Here is a 24,571-nt window from a genome sequence, read left to right as displayed (position 1 = left end):
GTCCGTGGCATTTAAAACTGCTGACCTTCCTCCCAGGGAACTCCTCCTTCCTTGGTTTGGGGCCTGCGTGTGTTAGGGGCTGTCCTTTGGCAATACCATCTCTTTACCTTGCTCTCAGCGCTCTTCCTCCAGCTGCCGTCACGTGACTGGTCGGGGCCCCCGTCCTCTCCTGTGCTCCCCCTTCACATGCACATGGAGCCATGCTCGTCTGATGATGCCAGAGTCTCGACCTCCGGCCCTCGCCTCTCAGCTTAAGTCCCAGACCCTTTATTGCATGTGCTCCTCCCTTTCTCCACCTGCAGGCCTCACTCGGCCTTTACGTCCAAGGTTCTAAACTGGAACTCAGTGACTTCCTCCCGAACTTCCTGTGCCCACCTGGGATCCTCTGGGTCTTCAGGTCTCCTTGGACCCACCTTCCATCAGCCAGTCGGTTGCCTGGTCAGCCCAGTTCCCATCTCCTCACTTCCTCGCAAATTTACCCCCTCCTTCCCGTCCCCATCTTTTGCCTGAGCCATTACCATATTCACCCCATCTGCAAATGCTTCCCTTCAGTCCCTAGGCAAGGTTAAGAGTCATACCATTCTCCTATTCAAGAGTCTTTTTCTTGCCCAGCCGGGTGTAGCTCAGCAGTAGAGCGTCGACCTAGGAACCAGGGGGTTGCCAGTTCGATTCCCAGTCAGGGCATATGCCCGGGTTGCGGGCTTGATCCCCAGTGGGGGACGTGCAGGAGGCAGCCGATCAATGATTCTCTCTCATCATTGATGTTTCTATCTCTCTCTCCCTCTCCCTTCCTCTCTGAAATCAATAAAAGTATGTTAAAAAAATTTTTTTAAAAAAGTCTTTTTCTTTTCTTTAGTTTTTATTGGGATGACATTAGTCAGCATGAACATACAGATTTCATGTCTGGATTACTAATTTACAAAATCTGTATATAGGACCATGTGCCCACCACCCAAAGTCAAATCTCCTCCTGTCACCTCATATTAGGATCCATTTCCTTACCCACCCCCCTCCCTCTGGCAACCACCACACTCCTGTTTGTGTTCCCAAGTTTCAGTTTTATATCCACACATGAGTGAAATCGTGTAGTTCTTAGCTTTTTCTGTTTGACCTATTTCACTTCGCATAATGTTCTCAAGGTCCGTCCATGTTGTTGTAAATGACGCTATTTCATCCTTTCTTATGGCCGTGTAGTACTCCATTGTGTATATATACCACATCTTCTTTATCCAGTCCTCTATCGCAGGGCACTTTGGCTGTTTCCAACTGTTGGCCACCAGGAATAATGCTGCAGTGAACATAGGGGTGCATATATCTTTGTGTATAAATGATTTCTAGTTTTTTGGGTATATACCCAGGAGTGGGGTTGTTGGTTCATATGGTAGCTCTATTTTTAATTTTTTGAGGAATCGCCAGACTGCTTTCCATAGTGGTTGTAGCAGTCTACATTCCCATCCGCAGTGGATGAGGGGTCCCTTTTTTCCACAACCTCTCCAACACTTGTTGCTTATCTTGTTGATAGTGGCCACTCTAACTGGTGTAAGGTGGTATCTCATTGTAGTTTTAATTTGCATTTCCCTGATTGCCAGTGAGGTGGAACATCTTTTCATATATCTATTGGCAGTTTGTCTGTCTTCTTGGGAGAGGTATATTTTCAGGTCCTCTACCCATTTTTCTATTAACGAGTCTTTACCAGCTCCACGTGCCTGTCAAATAACTCCAACCCGTGCCCCCCCTGGGCTCCGTTTCCACATGTCCAGACCCTATTTGCCCTTCAAAGCCACGTGCCGATGCCTTCGCTCCCATCATGCTTCTCATAACGTCCATGCCCCACTGTGCTGTGCCCTGCCTCCCCTGGGGACATGGGGTCCATTCTGCCAGAAAGGAAGCTCATTAGGTTTAGGGTTTTGTCCTGCTCATCATTCTATTCTAACCTTCTGGCCCAGGGCCGCTTCCTTCTTAGAGTAGACAGTTCCTACAAATGTAAAATGAAAGTAAGTTGTGTCCTGTAAATAGTCATTACAACAGTGTAAAGCAGTAAATCAAGATTTGAATTTTTGTTTTTCCTGACTCCAGAGCCCCATTGTCTTCTGGCCACTCTGCTAACAACAGATAGAGATGCCCGTGGGCATTCGCTCCTTTCTTTGAGTACTCATGTTAGTGTGTATTGTTGTTCTCTCCCCTGATGCCCTGGGAGCTCATGAAATACACGATCTGGTGACCTTTGTGTCTGTCAGCTTCCTAACACGCAACTGCAACCAATTGGTGATCATCAAACAAACCATTCATAAAAAGCTAATGAATCCAGATGGATATTGAATCGCTTTACAAGATAAAATTTGGACCATTGAGTTGAATCTAAATGAGCCCACGAAATGTGTTGTCCTTGGGTTGGCACATGGGTGTGAAAGCTCGGGAGTAAAATTCAGATCTAGAAACATTTGGGAAGTTGCTGAGGCCCTGTATTTGGAAAACAGACCATGGGATCTTGGCTGACGCCTGCATGTTTTTGGTGTTTGCCAGCACATGGACATACCACTTGGTTTCCTGTGCTTGCTTGTCATTTTTTTCCCACATGAAGGGTTGGTGGGGAGCAGACAAGGTAGCCGACCGAGTTTCCATCTTCCCTTCCCCTGGTTGGGGCCGTAATCTATTCCAGCTGTAAGTGTAGTGCATTCAGTAGACACAGTAGGAACTGAATTTCTTTCTTTTTATTTTAGAGAGTGTGGAAGGGATGGGGAGAGACACAGAGAGAGAAACATTGATGTGAGAGAGACACATCAATTGGTTGCCTCCTGCAGTGGCCCCAACCAGGGCCATGGTGGAACCTGCAACTGAGGTACATGCCCTTGATTGGAATCGATCCCGGGACCCTTCAGTCCAAATGTTTTTGTATGTGTATATATTTCTTTATTGATTTCAGAGAGGAAAGGAGAGGGAGAGAGAGAGATAGAAACATCAATGATGAGAGAGAATCATTGACCGGCTGCCTCCTGCATGCCCCCTACTGGGGATCTAGCCCACAACCCAGGCATGTGCCCTTGGCTGGAATCGAACCCAGGACCCTTTAGTCCGTAGGCCGACGCTCTATCCACCAAGCCAAACCAACTAGGGCAGGCACTGGATTTCAAAGGGACAGCTCCAACCTCCTAGTAAAACCCAGAGGAGAAAAGGTCCTACATTGGTGTTTGCTACTTTACAAAACCAAGTGTGGAATCGTGGTCTGCTGACATTTGTCATCAACGGGGTCGTGCTGCTGGTTGTTTTCCTCACCGTGGAAATTCCCTTACACTAAGCTGCTTTGCCCTCTGAGAGGGAGCTGGTCGAGGCTATGGGTGCAGGTTAGAAAAAGCACAGAAAAGATAAAAACGTGCGGCCTCTGTCTCGCTTCCAGTGGCTGGCTGTTTTGCCATCAGAATAAATTTCACGCTCAGCATGGAAGGCTGGTATTTGGGCCCCACGCTTCTCTGGGATCATTCTCACCCTCCTTCCCTCCGGTGTACTGCGCGGCAGCCACGCCGATGCCCTGTCCCTACAGTCCTGCCGTCTCCCACTCCAGGCCCGCTCTTCCTTCTTCCTGGATCACGCTTCTCCACGGCACCCTCCTCACTACTCCATGCACTTGACTGATTCCTCCTTGTCCTTGGAAACCAGAATCCCGTCTCCTCCAGAGGCCTTCCCGGTCTTCCTGTCTGGCCAGGGGGCCGCCTTTTTGCTTCTGCAGATCATTGAGCTCCTATTGGGATCATAGCACCGATCACACTCTGTTGTAACTGTCTGTCCATCTCCCCCCAGACCGCCAGTCTTGAAGGCAGAGGCCACCGTTTAACTTTTGGGGTTTCCTTGCACGGCACAGGCAGTCAGACGGGTTCTTTGAGTGACTGAATCTAGTCTTGAGTGCTGGTGTTTGTGGTGCCACACTGGCCACGGCAGTCACATAGACTTACAAGGCAGGTGTAAGGCATAGACCCTGAGTTTCTCATACTGAGCATTGGGGAAATGCTTCATGCTCAGCTGAGTTTAACCAGTTCACTGCCACGCGCCCAAAACGGAAACCATCCTTGCGCCTATAGACGCTTATGGCGTACAAACGGTTTAAATGCCCTCATCTGTCGTGAACTAAAATCCAAAAATCCGTGCAAATCCCTCATAGATAGTGTGGAAAACCAGACAGTCGGCCAGTACATATCAGACCAGGTGGTAAGATGTGCTGTCAAGAGAAAGAGAATAAGGGGGAGGGGAGGAAAGGACAGGGCTGCAGGGTCAGGTGGGGTGGGAGAGGGTCATTGAGATGGGGTGATTGACACAGCTGCTAGTCCGATAATCCAGTTACCTTGCTCGAAAGCTGGAGGTGATCTTGAAAGAAATTTAAAGGGAAATACTGTAGACCTCAGAATGGTTGCCCAAAAAGCCTGTAAAGTTTGAGAATTGAATGTGCTCTTACCAGCCCTTTTGTAGCAGGTTGACTTGGGGCCATTCTGTGCTCATTGTTACCCAACAAAATGGAGGTGACTCATTGAATCCGGGTTGTCATTCGGTCGAGCCTGCCTTTGAGCTGAATCCCGGTCTCACAGCCAGTCCCCTCCCCTTTGCAGCCACCTCCACTTGCGGGATAAGCTGGCGAGTTGTTGCCAGAAGTAGCAATGCAGTTGGCTTTGCCCAGAATCAATCAGTCAAACACTAGCTGCCGTGCACCTGCCGCGAGCCCGCCACCGGGAGGAACGCTCGCTGCATCTGTTCAGAGCAGCGTAAGAGATGCTGCACCTCTCCATCCTGCTGTCCAGCAAAGGGACCAAGTTCTTTCATCTGTAGGAAACGCCAACGCCAAAAAGCAATTTATAATTCAGTGCAAAATTGTACGGCGTAGGCTTTAACACCTGTGGCACTGAGACCCTTCAAGCCTGTGTGCCAGGCACTGTGCTTCACACCTGGTCTCCTAGACTCCCCACAGCACCTGGGGAGTTGCCAGTGTTATTGTCTCCATTCTGCAGGTGAGGAACCAGAGGTCTGCATAGCTGAGAGTCTCCACAGGGACAGGAGGAGAGCTGAGAAATGCCTGTGTCCCTGTCTGCATAGTGGGACACTGTATTTCCATTTCTTAAGGTCCTGGTGAAGGTCAGCGAGTGACCTTGTAAAAAGCACCTGACAATTGCTAGACATAGACCTACCTGGCTGCGACAGCAGAAGGTGAACGTGGGCCTCACTTCCCAACCCCTCTGGCTTCCTGGAGGCTTCTGCCCTACACCTGAGCCCAGTGCCACTGAGCAGTATTCCTGTGGGTGCGTTTGGAGTAAGAACTGCCCTAAAGGAAGAACCTGGTGCAGTGATTCTTACCGGTGTGCTGCAAGTATTTGTAAAACATGCAATTTCTGACTATTTAGTCAGGGCACTGCCCTCTTTGCCCTGAGATTGTCAAATAAAAAAAAGACAATAGCCAAGTCAACAATAGTTATCTGGTGTTAATGAATCAAAATTACACCTTTTTTGTGTCAGATTGGCAAAATATATAATACTAGAGGCCTGATGCATGAAATTTGTGCAAGAGTAGGCCTTCCTCTTCCCCCTTCTCCCCCCCTCGCCCTCCACCCACTGCCAGCACCAGCTTCCCTCGGGCACCGGGGACCTAGGCTTCCCTCTAGCACCTGGGACCCGGGCTTCCCTTGCAGCCCCGGCTTCATCCAGAAGGACATCCGGTCTAATTAGCATATTACGCTTTTATTATTGATATTTTTAGGTGTGCCGCAGCATTTTACTAATTAATTTGTGTGTGCCGTGAGATGAAAAAGGTTGAAATCACTGCTGTAGTATTTAATGGTGATTAAATATATAGCTTAACCCATTGCCAGGATTTTCTTACCCTGCATGGGAATGGGTGAAAAGAAAAGGAAAAAGGGCCCGCAACCCACTGGGTTTGTTGATTCAGAGACTCCTGCTGCAGGGGGACAGTTGTAGAGAAACCCGGCTTTGAAGCGTGGCTATTTGTTCCCGTTCCTGACCGGCCATTGCCTTCCCCATCTGCTTTCCATGTCATCACTTAGAGCTGTCTGTGTCTATACATACATGCGTGCACTCATATGTGTTCTTTCCTCCCGATTGTCTGATCTTTAAGAACTCGCTACAGTGACTCCCTGTCTGGGCCCTCACTGCACTTCCACAGCGCACCATGCACTGTCACCATCTCCTTGCAGTCCGTAGGCATCTCCCTTCCGGTTGGGTCTTGAGGAGGAAGCACTGTGGCCTTGGCCTTGGCTTCTAAGCTCCAACTATCACCTGAAGTGGCTGGCAGGCTCTCTCGGGTTGAGGCCAAGTCACTGCTATAAAGAGGCCTTTGTACTCAACCGTTTTCCCTGGATTGTCAGTGCGGTAAAGACATCTATACGATCTAAACAAACAGCAGGAAACCTCACTTCCTCATCACTCAACTCAAAAGAGTCACGGGTGAATTAAGCACTTGGTATTGGAAGAGCGTCTGAATTAACAATGGCGGATGCCACCGAGCTTCCTCCCAAAAACGTTAGAAAAAGGCACCGCACATTCGTTTGTGTCCCTACAGATCCCCAGCCTGTGTCAAGGAGGATATTTAAGAGCAGGCACTTTGGGGTCCAATACTGTTTAGTGCAGAAGGTTAGACCTACGATGCTCGCTAGTGACTGTGGCAGGACAGGACCGTGTTTTGGAAAGGGGGGCCTGCAGGCGCCCCGGGCGTGTTCTGTTTCTCCATTGACGGGCTGGGCGACGTGAAGCCATTGCTGCTTTTGCGCTGCCACAGGTTGTTCGGCAGAATGGGTGGTCTGAACACTACAGATCCGGGATGAGTGCTTTCCTGACGGAGGAAAACGGGTAAAACATTGTGTACAGTGAGAGTGCAGTACTGAACATCTGAAAGGAATCCGCGAGGACCTCCTCATAGGTCCCCCAGGGCTGTATGTTCATGGCCTTAGAAGGTGACTAAAGGAAGTCACGGTGCATTCAGGTACCTGGCGCCTGTTACACCTGTGCATTGCACAGGCATCTGTGCCTACCAGTGGGTACAAGAAGGAGGGAGAGACAGTTGTACATAGAAATTTCTAACATAGCTACCAGATGCCTAATATCCGTTTCATAGAGTTGATTCAGGGTCAAAACCAGAAATTACGTTTTTGGCTTTTTTGGATGGCCCGGGGTTATGAATTTTGTTCCATTCGGATTCTCAAATGTTCTAGAAGCCATTCTCCAGGCAATTTAAAAAGTGGGTCAGTGTTTCAGTGGGAAGGCTCTCTTAACCTCAGCATCCAAAGAGAGAGAGGGACGCTTGGTTAGTTAGGGTTTTTCTTTTAAATCTGGGTTTTCCAGAGCACTTTTTTTTCTCTTTGAACTCTTTGGATCTGTGGAATATGTTTGTTGACCACATGTTTTGGGCTAGGCCCTGAGCTAAGTTCTGGGGGATATGAACTTCTTTTTTTAATTTTTTTTTTATTTATTTTTATTTATTTATTTATTTATTTTTATTTTTTTATTTTTCGCTTAAAGTATTACAAAGGGTATTACATAAGTGTCCTTTTTTTCCCCCCCGCCCTTGACAAACCCCTACCCTCCCTTACCCCCCAGTGTCTTATGTCCATTAGTTATGCTTATATGCATGCATACAAGTCCTTCGGTTGATCTCTTACTCCCCTCCCTCCTGCCCCCCAACTCTCTCTGGCCTTCCCACTGCAGTTTGACAATCAGTTTGAGGCAGCTCTGCCTCTGTATCTATTATTGTTCAAAAGTTTGTAATGGTCTTTATTATCCATGAATGAGTGAGATCATGTGGTATTTTTCCTTCATTGACTGGCTTGTTTCACTTAGCATAATGCTCTCCAGTTCCATCCATGATGTTGCAAATGGTAGGAGTTCCTTCTTTTTAACAGCAGCATAGTATTCCATCGTGTAGATGTAGGGATATGAACTTCTAAAGTTACATATGGCCCGGCTAGTATAATTCTCAGTGGGTTGAGCGTCGTCCCATGCACTAGGAGGTAACTAGTTCGGTTCCAGGTCAGGGCACATGCTCAGGGTGCAGACTCAGTCTCCAGTGGGGGGCATGCAGGAGGCAGCCGATTGGTGTTTCTCTCTCATCCATGTTTCTGTCTCTCCCTTCCCCTCTCTCTAAAATCAGTTTTAAAAATTAAATAAGTGAAATGAAAAGTTACATGTGGTTGGATAGATGGGTGTCCTGCTTGCAAGAGATCATAGTCTGGTGGAGGTAAAGTAAATGGGCCCCACAGCAGCTTGGTGAGAACGCATGGGGGAGCTCAGAGAGAGATTGAATGTGCATCTAGAAAGATCAGAGATCTCCTCCGTGGTGGTGGTAAATGTGAACTGACTGCAGTTTTGAAAGATGATAAGAGTTTGCCAGGCTGAAAAGTAGAAGAAAGGCCTCGCAAGAATGTGCAAAGAAGCCGTGAACGGAAGCAGCCAGAGTGCCACTGAGAGCTTTCCCTGTGGCCGTGGTCAGCGCCGTGGGAGGAGTGGGTGTGGACTGGGGGTGGGGCTGGGCAGATGGAGAGCCACCAGGTCTCAGCTTGGACTTCCTCCTGTAAGGATGGGCGGGTCCCACACTCACATTTGCTTTTAGAAAAGAAAGGAATCTTAAGGGAGAAGAAACTTGGAACTAGAAAGCCAGTTAGGAAGGCTATGCCCTGGGGTCTACGCCGGCAACCGCAGGGGCCTGGACAAGAGCAGTGCAGCGGACGGTGTGTGGTTTGCACTGAGCTTTTCAGGCGGTTGGACCAACAGGGCTTCCTCCACTGAGTCGAGGATTTGACCTGATTTCATTGGTTGGTGGATGGTGATGCTATTGGGGAAAAAGTGTAGAGAGACAAATGGGGCTTGTCCCCACATATAGGACCTAATGAATCGCAGGTCCAGGAACCCTCTTTGTCCTAGGGCAGTCTTGCCTGGATTCCCCCCAAATACAGGGAGAATGAGAACACGAAGCTTCATAAAACAGGCCTTTGCGAGACCCTTTCAATGAACTTAATCTACGATGGGACACTCATCTCAACAAGAGAGCCTTCCGTGCTGTGTGTTTGTCATTTTGAAAACTAACATTTTGTTTGGTTTGGGGTTTTTCCTCATCTATTCCCTGATCATATGGCAAGGTTTTGTTTTCACTCATCAGAATGACAGGAAGTTTTTAGTGTGTGTTTCCTTGGCCTCGGCCTTATTTTCAGGATTAGGCGTTTGTTTTCCCATTTGCTTCCATGACAACCAAGCCCAGAATTCCTATATATAGTCGCCCGGTGCCCATTGTCCCCCTGGCCATTGTATCATAATCTCGTGCATCCAGGCCAGAGAACTCCACTGATGACACGAGACAAGGAGGTGCCAGAGTCCTTGGCCTGGAGATTTTCAAGGCATAATCAAAAGAAGGAAATAAAATAACGTGGCTGCCTCTAGAGATTTATGTTCCCTTCAGACACTGTCCAGAAGGAGCTGGAATGGCTTGTGGCCCACAGCTTCACTTCTAATATAAACTTTCTTCTGGAATGTCCCATGGAGAGAAGAGGGCAGGTTGAGAATCTCTGAAGGAAATCCGTGGAAAGTTGCATTGGTGATTTGTTCTTGGTGGTTTTCTTCTGCGTGCCAGACTCGGCTCTATGTTAATAGCACACAGGGAACCACAGGTATCTTGAGAAAGAGAATTCAATCAAGTTTCAGAGGAATTCAGATAGAACCTAAGAAATCTTTTTATTTAAAAACTGCTCGAGTGTGAATTACCTTGACAGCAGTATGCTACATACTATTTTCATAACCTAAAATAGATGATTGATAGATAGATAGATAGATAGATAGATAGATAGATAGGACTAGAGGTAAAAAAAAAAAAAAAGTTGTCCACAATCTGTTCTTTAGTAACCTGATGAAGAACCATGAGTCTCTGAGGCTATGTAAGCACAGAAGGTACTGTTCCTGTTCATCTAAAATGTAAGCTCTGTTTTTGTTGTTTGTTTTCACTGATATATCCAAAGCGCTCAGAAGTGCCTGGTATACAGAAGGCTGCGTAAATATTTTCTGAATTAGTAAAAAATGGGGGACAAACATACAGATAGATACAGTAGAAACTCTTATTTGAAGAGGCTTAGAGTTTCTCCGTTATGTTTGAAAGTCTCTCAATCCAGGGAATCCTTTTTAAAATGCCTTAAGCATATTATTTTCATTGAAAATGTAAGTATGTTTATTTGCCTGTACTGGGTGGAGTAAGGTAATGTGTGTGTGTTGGAATCTGGGTTCTTGGGCTGGATTTTCTCTTTAGCCTCTCGCATAAACTGCAGTCACCTACATTGCTTCATATGCTGCTTCCAGGTTTCGCATTATTTAAGTGGAACGATAATTTAGACATTCATGGAACAATCTGAGAGAAGAGTCCTCCTAGACTTTTATGTTCTCCTCCGTCTCTCACAGTTGGTCTTGCCAAAACATCATTTGACAGTAATTTTTTTAGCAACTTGACTTTTCAAAGCATTCAGTGTAGCTTTCATAGAAATGACACCTTTTATACCTACATTTCATCATTGTAGATGATATTAATTAAGTTGAAGAAGCTCAGTAGCAAATATAAGTAGTACAAGGAAGTTTGGGAAGAAGTAAAACTGATTCCTTTTTTGTTGTTGTTAATCTAGACCTGAGGTTATTTTTTCCATTGATTCTCAGAGTGGAAGAGAGGAGACAGCGGGGTGGGAGAGTGGTGGAGGGAGAGGGAGGGACAGAGGGAGAGAGAGAGAGAAAAACATCTATGTGAGAGAGACACATCGATTGGTTGGCTCCCGCATGTGCACTGACCAGGCCGGGGATGGAACCTGCAACCCAGGTCCATGCCCTTGACTGTGACCTTTCAGTGCTCGGGCTGATGCTTTAACCACGTAGCAGCACCAGCCAGGGCAAAACTGATTCTTGATAGCATTAACTCAACTGCTGGAAGCAGACGTGGATGGACCTGCTGAGAGACCCACACGCCAGCAGGGACACTGACACCGTGGTCTTTTGTGGTCAGGATGTTTGAAGGTCGAAGGCATAGATCTGGCCATGGTGGTGGAGGTTGCTTAAGAGACGGTGTCAGTGTCATGTGAGGTTCTAGGAGATGAGGGTGAGCGTCACGAGGCGTGTGTGCTGGCCAGCACGGAGGACAGCAGAGCTCCTCCTGGGTTGTTGGGAACACCGTCACAGGATGGGTGACGTTTCAGCTGAGTTTTAAAGGGCGGCTAGGAATCTGCCAGACAGAAAGCAGAGGAAGAGCACCGGGCAGCCCTGATCAAGGCCTCCAGTGATGGCACGTGTAGAAGGTGCGGGGAGTCAGAAGCTGGATGGACATGTGAGGCTGGACAGGTGGCCTAGGACCGGGCTGAAGGGCTGTATATGCAGAGAGCAGGAAAGGAGACTAATCCTTGAGCACCGAGGCATAATCATATCCTAATCGTAAAGGTGTGTGTTAGATGTCTCTGATGTGTGTGTGGGCCACACTAGAAGAGACCTCAGAGGAAGGAGGACCGGCTAGGAGGCTGTTAGAGTCGCCCATCTGGGACCTGAGGATCTGAAGGAACCATGGGAAGGGAAGGCCGGGGACCGGAGAGGAAATGGTGGGAGGGGGTCATGGCATGTATCTCCAGAACGAGATAGCTGGTTAAGTGTGCTGCTGCGGGAGACGTGTGACACTCCGAAGGGAGAACCTCAGTTTGAGCCTAAATGAAGTGAAGAGCCATTCGCAGACGTTCGGCACGCAAAAGGTGATGTGTGGGCAAAGACGGTGACAGCGTTCAGCGAGTGGAGTGTAAGGGGCCCATCAGCCATAAAGCTCGAAAGGGTTTCCGCTTTGGATGCAGGCACGGACCATCTCTCTGCGTTTCCCACGGCAGCGGGAATCCTCTGACTTGTCACTGCAGACACCTGGGTCCCTGTCACAGGCACGAAAATGCTTAGATCATTTCTGTCCTCTGCCCAAGTTCATTAGCAGCTGTGTGGTAGAAGTTACGTGGCATTCCAGAATTCTCCTGGCGAATGGCTGCTCTCTTGTCATTGTCGGTGTGCTATTCTCAGATTGTCTGTAATTTCTCCACTAGAAACAGTGGGCTGCAATCCCAGCTTATTCAGGTCTCCCTCCCTGCCCTACCCCCATGCTGTGGCTGTATACAGTGTTTGTGGTTAAATTATCCACAGGTAATATTCTATTTCGGATTCCTTGCACCACCAGCCTTTAGCTGCCCAATCGCCTGCTTTTCTGAAGAGAACTACCATCTATGCATTCTTCCAAACTTCCAATGCTGTTTTAGAACTTGAAGATTTAAAACTCTCCCTTCTGCAGCCTACGGCACCCTCTATGTACACAACGTTTTGTTTATACTCGTCCTCGGGTCATTTCTTTTCTGTGTAGGAATTGAGTTACTTTTTAGTCATTGTGATGAGAATGTAGTTGTTTTAATACCTGTTTATGACTTAAGGTGGAGGTCTGGTGAATTGAACGTTTAGGTATCTTCATGTCTAGTGTTGATTCGTTACCTAACATGCTGACTAATACAGTTAATTTACTGATGGACACTCAGGTGCTCTTGACCTCGTCCCTCCGTCCCCCTCATGCCCACATTCCATCATGTCCCAGGTGCCGCTGCTTTTTCTTACTCCTCCACCAGCTCTTCACAGACGTCTCAAGACTTTGTGTGTATGTGTGTGTGTGCGCGCGCATTGTATCACAACCAGTTATTTACACATCTGTCTGAGACCGGGAGTTGCTTGAAGTCAGGGGCCAGGTCTGACTGCCCCAGAACAGTTGACTTTGATGCTCAGTAAAAATTTGCTGAGTGAATGGGTGTAATTTAAATCATTTGCCCCCTGGCCACCTCTAAAATGGGCTTGCCTAAAATCCTTTTTGTCTTTTTTTTTTCCTCCTGGTACTTGATTCACACTGACCAGAAAGCCTGTCTCCCAAGTCTGCACAGAAATCTAGCCCAAATAGAACTAAACGTGGTTGCCGGCCCCCAGGCCCTCTGCTACCTCTCCACCTTCACATGCGGCCGCAGACGATGGAGAACGGGGCCTCCTGTGTGGCTTCCTTTCTGGACCACTCGGTGCACAGGGCGCCGTCCTCTGTGGCTCCCACAACATACTGCCCAGTTGATTCTGACTCTTGTGTGTGTCTTTCTCGGTCTTGCCGTAGTTAGACTCTCCTGTTACTTCGGTTCATTTGTTCTCTGTGCCTCTCTTATTCCTTCAGTCGGTGGAGTAGGTTTGCTGGATGTGGAGCAGGCCTGTATTTTCATAGCAGCCGGCCGCTCTGCGCTCTCCCTGGTGGATCCGAGTTCCTAGAAGGCACCCCTCACGTCTTCTCTGACTTTGAACTTGTAGAGCCAGCACGTGGCCTGGCGCCAAAGGGTGTTGACGAGATGTTCACAGAATCAGAATATCGAAGAAAGCTTCCCTCTGCCATGCTCCTATCCCTCCAGGGTTCACTGTGTGTCACTTGCCTTTGTAAAGTCAGATTCCCTTTATTAGTCAGTCTTTGTGCTGGCTAATTTCTGGAGAAAAAAAATAAAAAATAAATAAAACCTTCAAATTGGTTTTGGCTGGTGTTCTGGGGAGCTGGGATTAGAGCAAGAAATTTCCCATTTCTCCGAGAAGATGCCTCGGTGAGAGGGGCGGGAGGCCTCATCTGGACTCAGCCCTCCCCTGGTTGGAAGTCCTGGGCTGTCCAAGACCAGCCTGAAGAACCCCTCTCCCGTCTGCATTCCTGTACCTTTGCTTTCCCAGCCAAATCCCAGCCGACGATTTTTTAGAGCATTATTTTTCTAGGACAATTTATCAAGCATCTCACTACTACGTGCCGATGGGCAGGTGGACATCCAGTTCTGGGTACTGTCCGGGCTTACCTGTGCCTCAGGCTTGTAGAAATGTCTCCTGTGTGATACCCCACCACACACACCTTTTTAAAAATATATAAATCATTTTGAAATTTTGAATGGTTTTCTTTCCCACAAATCTTACTGTGTTTTTCCCCATGTGCTGTAAAATGCTTGTTTTAGTATTTTCTTTTGTATTCAGTTTAATGTTATTTTTTATCTATTTGGTTATCATTTCTATCTATTCTAATGTTATTTTCTCGCCTATTTCAGCCTTTCTGCACCTTCCCTCTCTGCCCCTCTCCTGTGTGTTTATTGATGGTGGGGCACTCAGATGTTCTTCCTCGTTCTTCTGACCTGCATCACGGGACCCACCATTGGGTACAGATGCCTCATAGACATGACTCAGACTTTAGAGTCGGACAGATCTTTGTACAAATTCTATCTCTGGCCTTAGCCGATTTGGCTCAGTGGATAGAACGTTGGCCTGCAGACTGAAGGGTCCCAGGTTCGATTCCGGTCAAGGGCACATGCCGGGGATGCGAGCTCGATCCCCAGGAGGGGGTGTGCAGGAGGCAGCAATCAATGATTCTCTCCCATCATTGATGTTTTTCTCTTCCTCTCTGAAATCAATTTAAAAAGTTAGAAAAAAGAGTTCCTCTTTAAAAATGCAAAATTGTATTCCTAGAAAGATAACATTTAAAAAATAAATATTTAAAACAAATTCTACCTCTGCCTTTTAGTAGCTGTGTGACCAGTCACTCTCAGGCTCAGGGGTGGAATTGGGATGAGAACCACGCTGCACACGGGAGCTGTGCGACTTCATTGCTGGTGGCGCAGTAAATGCCGAAGCCACGCCTACAGGCACGGGGACCATCCGTGCTAAAGTTCTTGCTTGATCCTCATTTTTCAAAATGAACTCTTTTCTATTATAGACAATTTTCAAAATAGCTAGCTACATATAATGGCTTAATTAAATAACTAATTATAATTTAATTCTTCCGACTGAAATAAAGTTACAAGTCAGAGAGGGAACTTCTCTCCCGAGACTGCCTGTGGCGGGGCTGGGCTGGGAACGTCCGCACCAGCGTCGCCTTTGCTGTTGGTGCCTTTGTGCATGGGACCTGCCGTAAAGGTGACAGAGGTGGGACTTGTGTGGCCTGCGGTTGGGGACAGTCTCCCAGGGGGTGCACACTCCTGCGCTTCCTGTTTCTCCTGACCATAGTGGCTCCAAGCTCAGGCTGTCTTCCCTTTCCTTTTCTTAAGCGCAGAACGAAAGAAGATAGTTTTAATGATGATGATTTTTAACTTTGGTGGCATGCCCGTCACTCCTATCGATCTGCTTGTCTGCTCACTGGGCCCAAAACCCCTGTTCCTGCCCTTCAGCCTGTGCTTGATGAAGAAATTAGGGGGTGTTTTTTTTTGTAGCTTAGCAAGTGGGCTTTTTTAAGATTGGTGGAATCATAACACGCTCACATCTTTATGACGTTAGTGCCAAAGTTGTACATTATTCACAAATTCCAAGGGAGGGGGACAGAGAGAGAGAGAGAGAGAGACTGTGTGTGTGTGTGTGTGTGTGTGTGTGTGTGTGTGTGTTGGCACCAGAGAGGAAAGTAAAGCGCTAAAAAGACCCCAAAAGCTGTAACCTGGGCATTGTTACAAGTGTATCATTAAGGGGTGGGAGTTGCTTGTTGCTGTAAACAAACCTGTGCATGTGACTTACCCAGGAAAAGGGGAGTTTATAACATGGATACACACGTCTGTCTTGGTCCGACCTGTTGCCTTGCCACTTGGGGAGGATGAGGAGCCTCCCTTTCTTGGGGTGCTTTCCCCACCACTCCGTGCGTGTCTGTTCCTTCTGGTTTCGTATCACATGTAAACACTGGAGTTTAGATGTCGAATTCATTGCTTTGAGATCAATGGAATATGCAATGGACCCTAGAGAGAATACGGGCTAAGTCTAAGGAGACGTGTGTATGGATAGTGGGTCACAGAACTTCCCTTCTGAGGAGCTAAGAGGGAAGCAGGACAAGCACTGCCGGGAAGGACGGGCTTGGGGTGCTGGTGGGACCGTGCGGAGCCCGCAGCTCACGCCGCGTTAACGAGAGAGGCGGGTGCGTTGTGTGCTTCATTGTACGTTTTAAGCAGAAACTGGTCTTGAGGGTTTAAATAGGAAACCTCTCGAACAATCCCTGAAATGGTAAACAAGCCTGCCATTGAAAGGAAGAATGAGAAGTTGACAATCGCATTGTTGTGATCCTGAGTGGGTTCATCAGCGAGGTCGAGGACTAGAGAAGAGGGAGATGAAAGAATGGGGCAGAATGAATTCAGTGTGTCCTGCCTTCCCTCTCCCTTTGTCCTCCCTTCACACCTGGTAAGGAACCCAGGGAGGCTCCGGTATTGTTCACGTTTCCTTTTGTTTCATTTCTGTGCGTCTGGCAGGTTCGTGTACAATTTCCGAAGGGGTTTTTCTCAGTCGTGAGGAACACAGATTGGGGGCGGGGAGGAGGGCGAGAACGGAAGAGGGTGGCTCCGTATGTTGAAGGCAGGAGATGCCTTCCCGGTAAGCGAGGCCGCTCTGGTTTTGTTTGTGGAAACGAAGAGGCCAGCGGGATGGACCGAGTACTTTCGTCACATACGGGTTTTGCCGAACCCTCCTCGTCTGCGGGGGTCGTGCCCTGCAACATGAAGTGTCCGTCAAGTGGGGAGGAGGCGGGTGCAGCCTTGTCCCCTCTCCCTGCTGCCTGAAAGGCTGTCAGAGAAGAGCCGTGTGTGTGCTTTTTGAGGAAAGTTCCACTGAAGTTCACCTGCGTGGTCGCACCTCCCGCGGCCGCTGTAGGTGACCCGGGACCGTGCTGTCCAACTCCCGGCCTCAGCAGGCAACGCTGCGTGTTGGGAAAAGGCTCAAGGCCTTTCTTTTATTTTATTTTTCAAAGAAATTATTTACATACTTTTTTTTTTTAATTTAAAGAAGAAACTTCAATTTTCCCAGCCATCGAGGCCGCATCTCTCCGCCCCGGGCCTTGGAGGCTCCTGGGGTTGAGATTGGTGCCCGTCGTTCCCGACATTCTCGTCCGAACGGCAAACTTCAAAACACCTTTCAGGGAAACTTGTTTGCGTTTCATTTTAATGGGATTTGTGAGTAAATCTCCATCTCCACGCTGACTCAGCTCTAACCATCCATTCCAGGGCAGCACTGTTGGATTTTGATATTCTAAAATTTAAATCGCTCAACTGTGAAGGCATAAAACATTTTTATATTGGCGAGTGCCGTGAGCCAGAGCACTTCTGTTAAAGGCTTTTGTGAGGGGAGGGGGAGGTTTGAATCATTCTGGGCTGCAGACGGGGGGGGGAATATTTGCATCACCTTCTTACCTGCCTCTCTCCCCTGGGGTCCTGGGCTCATTGTGCGGTTTATTGGTCTCACCCACAAGGACGGGTATCCTGCAGCAGCCAGTGGCCACACTGCCGTTTCCTTTACGGAACACAGTTCCCTTTCTTCCTTCACTTTGAAACCTTGAACCTCAGAGTGATCTTTCCAAATGGCATGGGCCCTCCAAGTCAGAGGAAAGGGGGTGACGCGTCCTCCCTCCCCGCCTTTCCCCAGAGAAGTGCTGTCAAGTGTAAATGAAGATGAAAGAGGGGCTCATTCCCCAGCCCCTTAAAAACGCCCTTGGAACAAACGTCGGGGGTTTCCGAGCGTCACCCCACTGTGTTCTCTGTGTCCGCGTCATGTCCCCCGTCTGTCCACAGACTCGTCCTACTCGGAGCCTCCAGATGTGCAGCAGCAGCTGAACCACTACCAGTCGGCCGCGCTGGCGAGGAACAACAGCCGCGTCAGCCCCGGGCCGCTAGCTGCCGGGGAACAGAAAGCCGAGGCGGTGCTCCACTGCGAATTCTGTGAATTCTCCTCCGGCTACATCCAGAGCATCAGGCGCCACTACAGGGACAAGCACGGCGGGAAGAAGCTCTTCAAGTGCAAGGACTGCTCTTTTTACACAGGCTTTAAGTAAGTGGCGTGAAGGACAGCCTCGCAGCACGAGGTGGCTGCACCCGCTCCGCCCCTCACCACACGCTCCTTACACCCTCCGACCTGGAGCTCAAGGGAGGCCCAGCCGGGCGGGTGATGCAGGGGTTGGGCCCAGTCTGTACCACAAAAGGCTGGTCCCAGGAGACTGCTTCGGGGCGTGTGGGAGGGATGAAGAGCTGTGTCAGAACAAACGAGTTTAAAAGTCACAGCATCCCAACGTGGACACCCCGGGGAGGTCGCTCTCCCCAGGGCTCTGTCCAGGTGGCACAGGGGAGCACAGGGCTCTGCCTCGTGATGTACGGTCCCTTTCCACAGCGTTGGAAAGAAAGCCGGGCCTTGAGCCTGCGCCTGCATATTCCTACAACTTCTCAGAGTCCTGTGGACGAAGACTGAGGAGATAAACCAGGCAGGAAACATCTAGGAAAAAAAAAAGTCAGCAAATAGGTGTGCCCCCCAGGCATGAGATCCCGAAAAGGGTTTCCCCGGCCCCGGGCATGAAGTAGTGAATGTTTCCCCTTGGCGCTCTGTCACTGTTGCCCTTTCCTTTTATTTGTCTTTGGGGGAAAAATGTTCTTGACAGTCCAAGTCCAAGGGGAGAACATTGGGCAATAGTGGCTTCCCTGCTACCCTGGTAGAAAAGTCTTATTTCTCAAGATCACGTTATTTAGAAACCCCAGAGAATCAAGACCCCGGCACTGTGAAGCCTAAACTTGAGCAACCGTAGATAGCGAGTTCCAGTCTAGAAAAAGACCATCCAAAGCCAGCTTTGCTCCTGTGAGGGGCAGCACCCATGTGCTCGAAGAATGGGGTGCTGCCTGTCATTTAAAGTAAACTCCTGTGAGGTCATCTCCTCCCGGGAGATACCGTTTAGGTGAGTGTAGAATACGGAGCCTTGACTGCCTGGGTTTGAATCCCAGCTTTGCTCCTTATTGGCTGTGTCACTTTGGACAAGTCACTCAGCCTCTCTGTGTCTCTGGCTCCTTATCTGTAAAATAAAGATAATAATAGTACCTACCGCACAGAGCTCTTAGGAGTAAGTGAACCCATACATCTGAAGTGCCTGGCACAAAGTAAACATGAATTAAAAAAGCTGAAAGTAATCGTGTTGCAGATGTAAGGCTGTTACTATCTGCCCCTGGTGCAGTCGGGACCTGAGCCTCAGGCCGCCGCAGTCCTGACTACAGACCCCACACGGAGAGGCTGGTGAGAGGGCTTCCTGCAGGATCAGCCGGTCTCTCCTGCAGCAGCCCGTGGTTGTCGGCACTCGATGGGAAAGTGTGGTATCTCTGACGCTTCACTCGGTTTGGTGTGTTCCAGAGAAATATGCGTGTGACCTTAGAACTGAATGGAGGCCACAGGGCCCAGGTGACACGGGCCCACCCACAGGTGTGCACCTTTCCCCAGGGGGAAGCACTCGGGTTAATCAGAAGAGGACCTCACCCATTCAGCTCTTGGTTTCATCCATTCTTATGAGATGAAATGTCTTATTAAGGCTTTGTAAATGGTGAACTTTCTCCCAGTGGTTGATCGTTGACCTATGAACCAGGAGGTCACTGTTCAATTCCCTGTCAGGGCACATGCCTGGGTTGCCGGCTCGATCCCCAGTAGGAGGCTTGCAGGAGGCAGCGATCAATGATTCTCTCTTATCATTGATGTTTCTATCTCCCTCTCCCTTCCTCTCTGAAATCAATTAAAAAATGTGTTTTTAAAAAATTGTGAACTTTTGAGAAAGCTGAAGGGGAGGCAGCAGTACTACCCTGCCTTCAGGCTGAACCCTGGCTCTGAGTGTAGTTTACCGATTGGTGAGGTCTTGCTTCTTCACTGACTTGCCCACCCCCTTACCTGTGAAGAGTCATGAGGCAGGTGGTCAGTCACCCATCTTTAAAGTAGTCCCTCTCCTTCCAAGCGTGATGAGAAATGCGTTCTCGTAGGGATTTTGTTGTAATGATTTCAATAATTTCTCACTTTCCAGAATAAAGTGTTAGGTAGACTCACAGAAATGGAAACCAGAGGGGTGGGGGGATGGGTGAAACGGGGAGGGGAATCTAATCAACAATACTGTAAGTTTGCATAGTGACAGATAATTACTAGAATTAGTGGGGTGGTCATATTATAAGGTATAAAAAATGTTGAATCACTATATGGTACACCTAAAACTAGTATAACTAATATCTATCAACTATACTTTAAAAAAAAGTATTTAGGGGAATCCATTTCCTTTTATACTAAGTTTGAATCCAGCCAAGTGGCAAAATTCCCAGAAAGGAGACCACTGTGCGACCGTGGTCTGTTGTTGGGTGGGCGACCATGACCTATGGCAGTGGTTTGGGCCCTCAAGCAAGGGCGTCTCACGGGAAGCCTGTAGCCAGGTCGCCAGCAGGGGTTATGCACGCGAGTGAACCGGTCCCTTGTCACACTGATCGCCTGTGTCCTGCCTCTCCCTCAGATCTGCTTTTACTATGCACGTGGAAGCCGGGCACTCGGCTGTTCCGGAGGAGGGCCCCAAAGACCTTCGCTGTCCCCTCTGCCTCTATCACACCAAATACAAGCGAAACATGATCGACCACATCGTGCTGCACCGAGGTAACCTCCCAACTCGGCTTTCTCAGGGCGGGGGAAGGGGGCCCGGGTGGCATAGGGAGCCCTCTCACGGTGGCAGGGGCACGGGTGGCATTCTAGGGATTTTAATAAGAAATTTCTCCTTTTCAAGAATAAAGTGTTAGGTTTCTGTTTAGGGATAGGGGAATGGGTGAAAAGGGGAGGGGAATGTAGTCAATATTGTGATAAGTTTGCATGATGACAGATGATTGATTACTTGAGTTAGTGGGGTGATCAGAGTGCAAGGTATAAAAATGGTGAATCACTATATTGTACACCTAAAACTAGTATAACTAATATGGGTCAACTATACTTAAAAAAAAAAAATGGAGTATTTGGGGGAATCCGTTCCTTTTTCTACTAAGTTTGAATCAGACAAGTGGCGCCCTGCAAGCTGGGAGAAGCAGCGAGGGAACATTTAGGCAGGAAGTCCGAGGGGTCCCGCCTGGGGTTCCGCCTCAGTCACCTGGCTTCTGGTCCCTGGGCCCATGTGTGGCGGAGGCTCTGTGCCCCCCCCCCCCCCCCCCAGAGCTTGGGAGGGGCCGTGGGTAGTGCTGCTGCCGAGCAAACAGGAACGGTGAGACCTCACCTCTGCGGCTGACTCCCTCTTTCCCTGCTGCCGCCGGGCAGGGTCAGAGCTTCGATCCTGATGAGCTCCATGACTTTCCCTCCCTGCTCTGAGAACGCAAGGTAGGGGACACGGAGCCAGATAAGGGAGGGGGCACAGAGGGAGATGAAATGCCAGAGATTAAATGCTAATGGGGGACGCGGTTGGCCAGCCCAACTCAGAATGCAGCTCAGTGGGAGGCTGGTCTTGACAAGTCGAGAGACGGTTGGGTGTCTGCCTTGCCGAGTGGGGCTGATCTCAGCACAAGATGTGGTGCACTCTGCACCGTCCACGCCTCCCCCCCACCCCCCCCGCCCCGCCCCGGCTCCCTGGATGAGTAAACATCTGTGGTCTCTGGGGTCTGTGTTAAGACTAAGACGTCTTTCTGAGGCCTCCGTGAATTAAAACACTTGCGATGAAAGGCAAGAAAAACAACTGCTGAGCTGGTCCTGAGACAGAGCGACTGCTCCCAGAATCAAGCTTCCCTTAGCTTTTCGCCCAGACAAATGGGTGTGTTTAAATAGGGAGGAAAGGAAGAGAGAATCTGTTTCGCACCCGGGAAACCTGAATGAGAAATGCTCCTGGTTTGTGTTGGCTGTGGCAGGAGAGAGCGTACTGCTCACTCGTGCATCCGGCAGGCGTTCGTTATTTGCTGGTCACACGCCCCGCTGTGCCGGGCTCTTTGGGTACGAAGGGGTCTGTAAGACCCAGCGCCTGCCTTCCTCGAGGCGGTGAGGCGTGCGTGGGTAAGGATAAGGCAGGGAGTGACAGGTGTCTTGGGAGATTCACAGTGGCCGATGGGCTTCTGTTCAGGGTCCCGAAAGGTGGAGCGGGTGGCTTTCAAACAGCCATGGTAACACTTCAGGAGGTAGTGCAGACTTCAGGTGAGGTCTGTTCCTTTCCAGGGCGACTTAAAGCAACAACAAGTTTCTCTCACCATTCTGGAGCCTAGAAGTCTGAAATGGAGGTTTCCCAGGGCTGTGCTCTCCCTGCAGGCTAAAGAAGCGGTCACCAGCCGGTGGTCCGCGGACCACTGGTGATCCATGAGGTCCGAAAGGTTAGCGACCACTGCTCTAAAGGATCCCTTCCTTGGCTCTGGCTTCTGGTGGCTCCTGGCATCCCCTCTAGCTGCATCATGCCAGTCTCCGCCTCCGTCTGCACAGGCCTTCTTCCCTGTGTGGGTCCCTTTGCGCCGTTTACTGAACGCTCATAGGGTGCTAGCCTTGTGTTAAGCTCTTGGGATACAGCCATGGCGAGTCAGGCAAGGCCTGTGCACTGAGGGAACTTGAACTTTAAGGGGAGGAGCGACAATGAACAAAGGGATAGTTTCATGAGTCTGTGTCCATTGAATTTATGGTCATTGGAAGCAGGCTGCCTCATGCGTAGCTCTGCCTATATGTACCTTGGGCACCTGCAGTGGACAGATTGAATTATGGGATGAAACACAGGGGTGTGTTGTTGTTTTTTGGCCAAATATTTGCATTATAATTATGGAGCTGTGTAATTTGCTGACACTGCTCTCCAGTTGGCATGTGAGCATAAAGTTTTTGTTTCCCAGCCTGTAACCCCAGTACCTAGACAGATAATGAATTTAACCGAAACTTGTAGGTGGCTGTCTCTTTGGACCAGAACTGATCTCCCCTAATTTATCTGATCAGTGTCATTTTTCTTGAGGAAAAAAAAAATGTACAGTGAGATGGCCAATCTTTCATCTTATTCAGCGAAATTACATGTTCCCTTCCATCCCCATCAAATGTGTTTGCCTGTTCAAATTAGAGGTGCGGTCTCCAGCTCTCTCTGGCTTGAGGGTGGTGACCTGGCTCACATCGAAACTTAATAACGTCTCACCAGTAGTTATTGTGCTTATGTTTATGTGTCTCGATATGGTTATGTTAAGGGATGATGATGTTGTTGTTAATCCTCACCTGATATTTTTCTACTGCTTTTTTAGAGAGAGATTGTAAGAGAAGGAGAAAGGGAGGGAGGGAGGGGGGAAAGAGAGAGAGAGAAACATCAGTGTGAGAGAGACACATGCATTGGTTACCTCCTGAACACACCCTGACCAGGGCGGGGATCAAACCTGCCACCCAGGTACGTGCCCTTGACCGGGAATCGAACTCAAAACCCTTTGGTCTGTGGACCTAGACCTGTGCTCTAACTACTGAGCCACGCTGGCCAAGGCAGGGGATGATTTTTTTTTAAAACTTTTGTTATATTCCTAACAGCTTTCTAGGACTCACCCTTGTTGCTTTTTGGTTGCGAGGGAGTGATGGGTGGGTCTTTGGTCTGGGCGCTGCATGTGATGGTTTGCGCACGGAGTTTGTTGGAGCCGATGACTTCCAAGCCTCTCCCTGCTCCCCTTGGGCTTGGCATGTGTGGGAGGAAACCCAGGCGCGTGTGGTCTGCCTTTCAGGAAGGGTTTTTACTCGGGGACGCTGGCTCTGCAGGGAGGTGGTTTTCGCCGTTTTGAGCAGAAGTGACCGCACTTTGTAGCTGCAGCTCCACAGGCTTGTCCACGGAGCACCTCCCGGTCCTGCGGCCCCCGGCACCCACGCGCCTCCATGTGCGTGTGTCTCGGGTCAGCCTCTCGGGGCCTGTCCAGCTGCAGCACCAGACGTGAGTAGGAGATGCGAGACACCATCTATCTTGTAGTTGGACCGCTGAAGTCATAATATTTTCGCAGCCAGCGCTGGAAGCTGAGTCACAATGAGTGTGATTCAGGCCTGATTTCTTACCCAGGGTAATTTGGAGAGGTGTGAAGTCAAGAAAGGCCCACAGTTGTTGCTGCCCCCACAGAAAAAAAGCCCTGAGCACCGAGCTTCTGCAGCCAAGACGGGCTCAGTCCACACCTAGAAACGGCCCCGCCTCTAACTAGGTCCTCCACTCGCCTCAGTAATGAATAACCTCATTCAGAAAACGCCGTCGCTCGTTGCCCGCCTTTCAGAATCTCTCCTGTTTGTGTTTTTTAATCTTGGTCATGTTAGCTATGTTTTTTTCGAAAGAAAAAGCTAACAGTTTTCTAAAAGTAGTGCTAGTGAAAATCCATATAACGAAGAGCCTTGGACGGACGTGATTGGTCACGTCACAGTTTGGGAGTGGGAAGCCCTACCTTTCCCAGGATAAGTAAGCAGGGAACTTACCTTCTAGCAAATCCAGAGGATGTTTGAAAGAAATTCAGATAGAAGTGGCTGCCTTAGACGTCGATGGCGTTTGCCTTTTTACACGATTAGGAATGAGAGGCTTGTAAGTTGGCTGCGTGCGGATGGGATGTTCCCTGCGCTTGCGGGTGAAGGAGGAGGGCGCTGGCCAAGGTCAGGAGGCCTGGGCTCCCAGGCCACAACTTGGACTGAACCAGGGGAGGGACTTGGAGGGGGTAGCGGACAGGTCGGTTCTCAGGTTCCCCGTCCACACACGGAGATAATAACACGGACTCCGCAGAGTGTTGGGAGAATGAGCAGTCGCTGTGGGGTAGAGTGCCTAACCGCACTC

At 49.2% G+C, this 24,571-nt stretch overlaps 1 protein-coding gene and 1 non-coding gene across 4 annotated transcripts in view; both read left to right on the top strand.

Annotated features, from left to right (window-relative positions):
• The window catches only part of ZNF462 (zinc finger protein 462), a 137,682-nt gene that overhangs the window by 88,396 nt on the left and 24,715 nt on the right, over positions 1–24,571 (top strand). For all 3 annotated transcript variants that reach the window (XM_070430967.1, XM_070430965.1, XM_070430964.1), the window contains exons 8-9: positions 17,601–17,856; positions 20,324–20,460. In XM_070430967.1, coding sequence (XP_070287068.1) covers positions 17,601–17,856; positions 20,324–20,460 — 393 coding nt within the window. The remainder of the gene's footprint in view (positions 1–17,600; positions 17,857–20,323; positions 20,461–24,571) is intronic.
• On the top strand, positions 18,091–18,296 carry LOC139021307 (small nucleolar RNA SNORA73 family). The gene has a single exon (XR_011473430.1). It is a non-coding gene; the product is annotated as a small nucleolar RNA SNORA73 family (small nucleolar RNA).

This window comes from Myotis yumanensis, unplaced genomic scaffold (genome assembly GCF_028538775.1).
Source record: "Myotis yumanensis isolate MYYU_CA2020_CCGP unplaced genomic scaffold, mMyoYum1.0.hap1 SCAF_12, whole genome shotgun sequence".
Taxonomy (NCBI): domain Eukaryota; kingdom Metazoa; phylum Chordata; class Mammalia; order Chiroptera; family Vespertilionidae; genus Myotis; species Myotis yumanensis.
The sequence above is the reverse complement of the archived record's forward strand: the minus strand, read 5'-3'. Positions and strand labels throughout refer to the sequence as shown.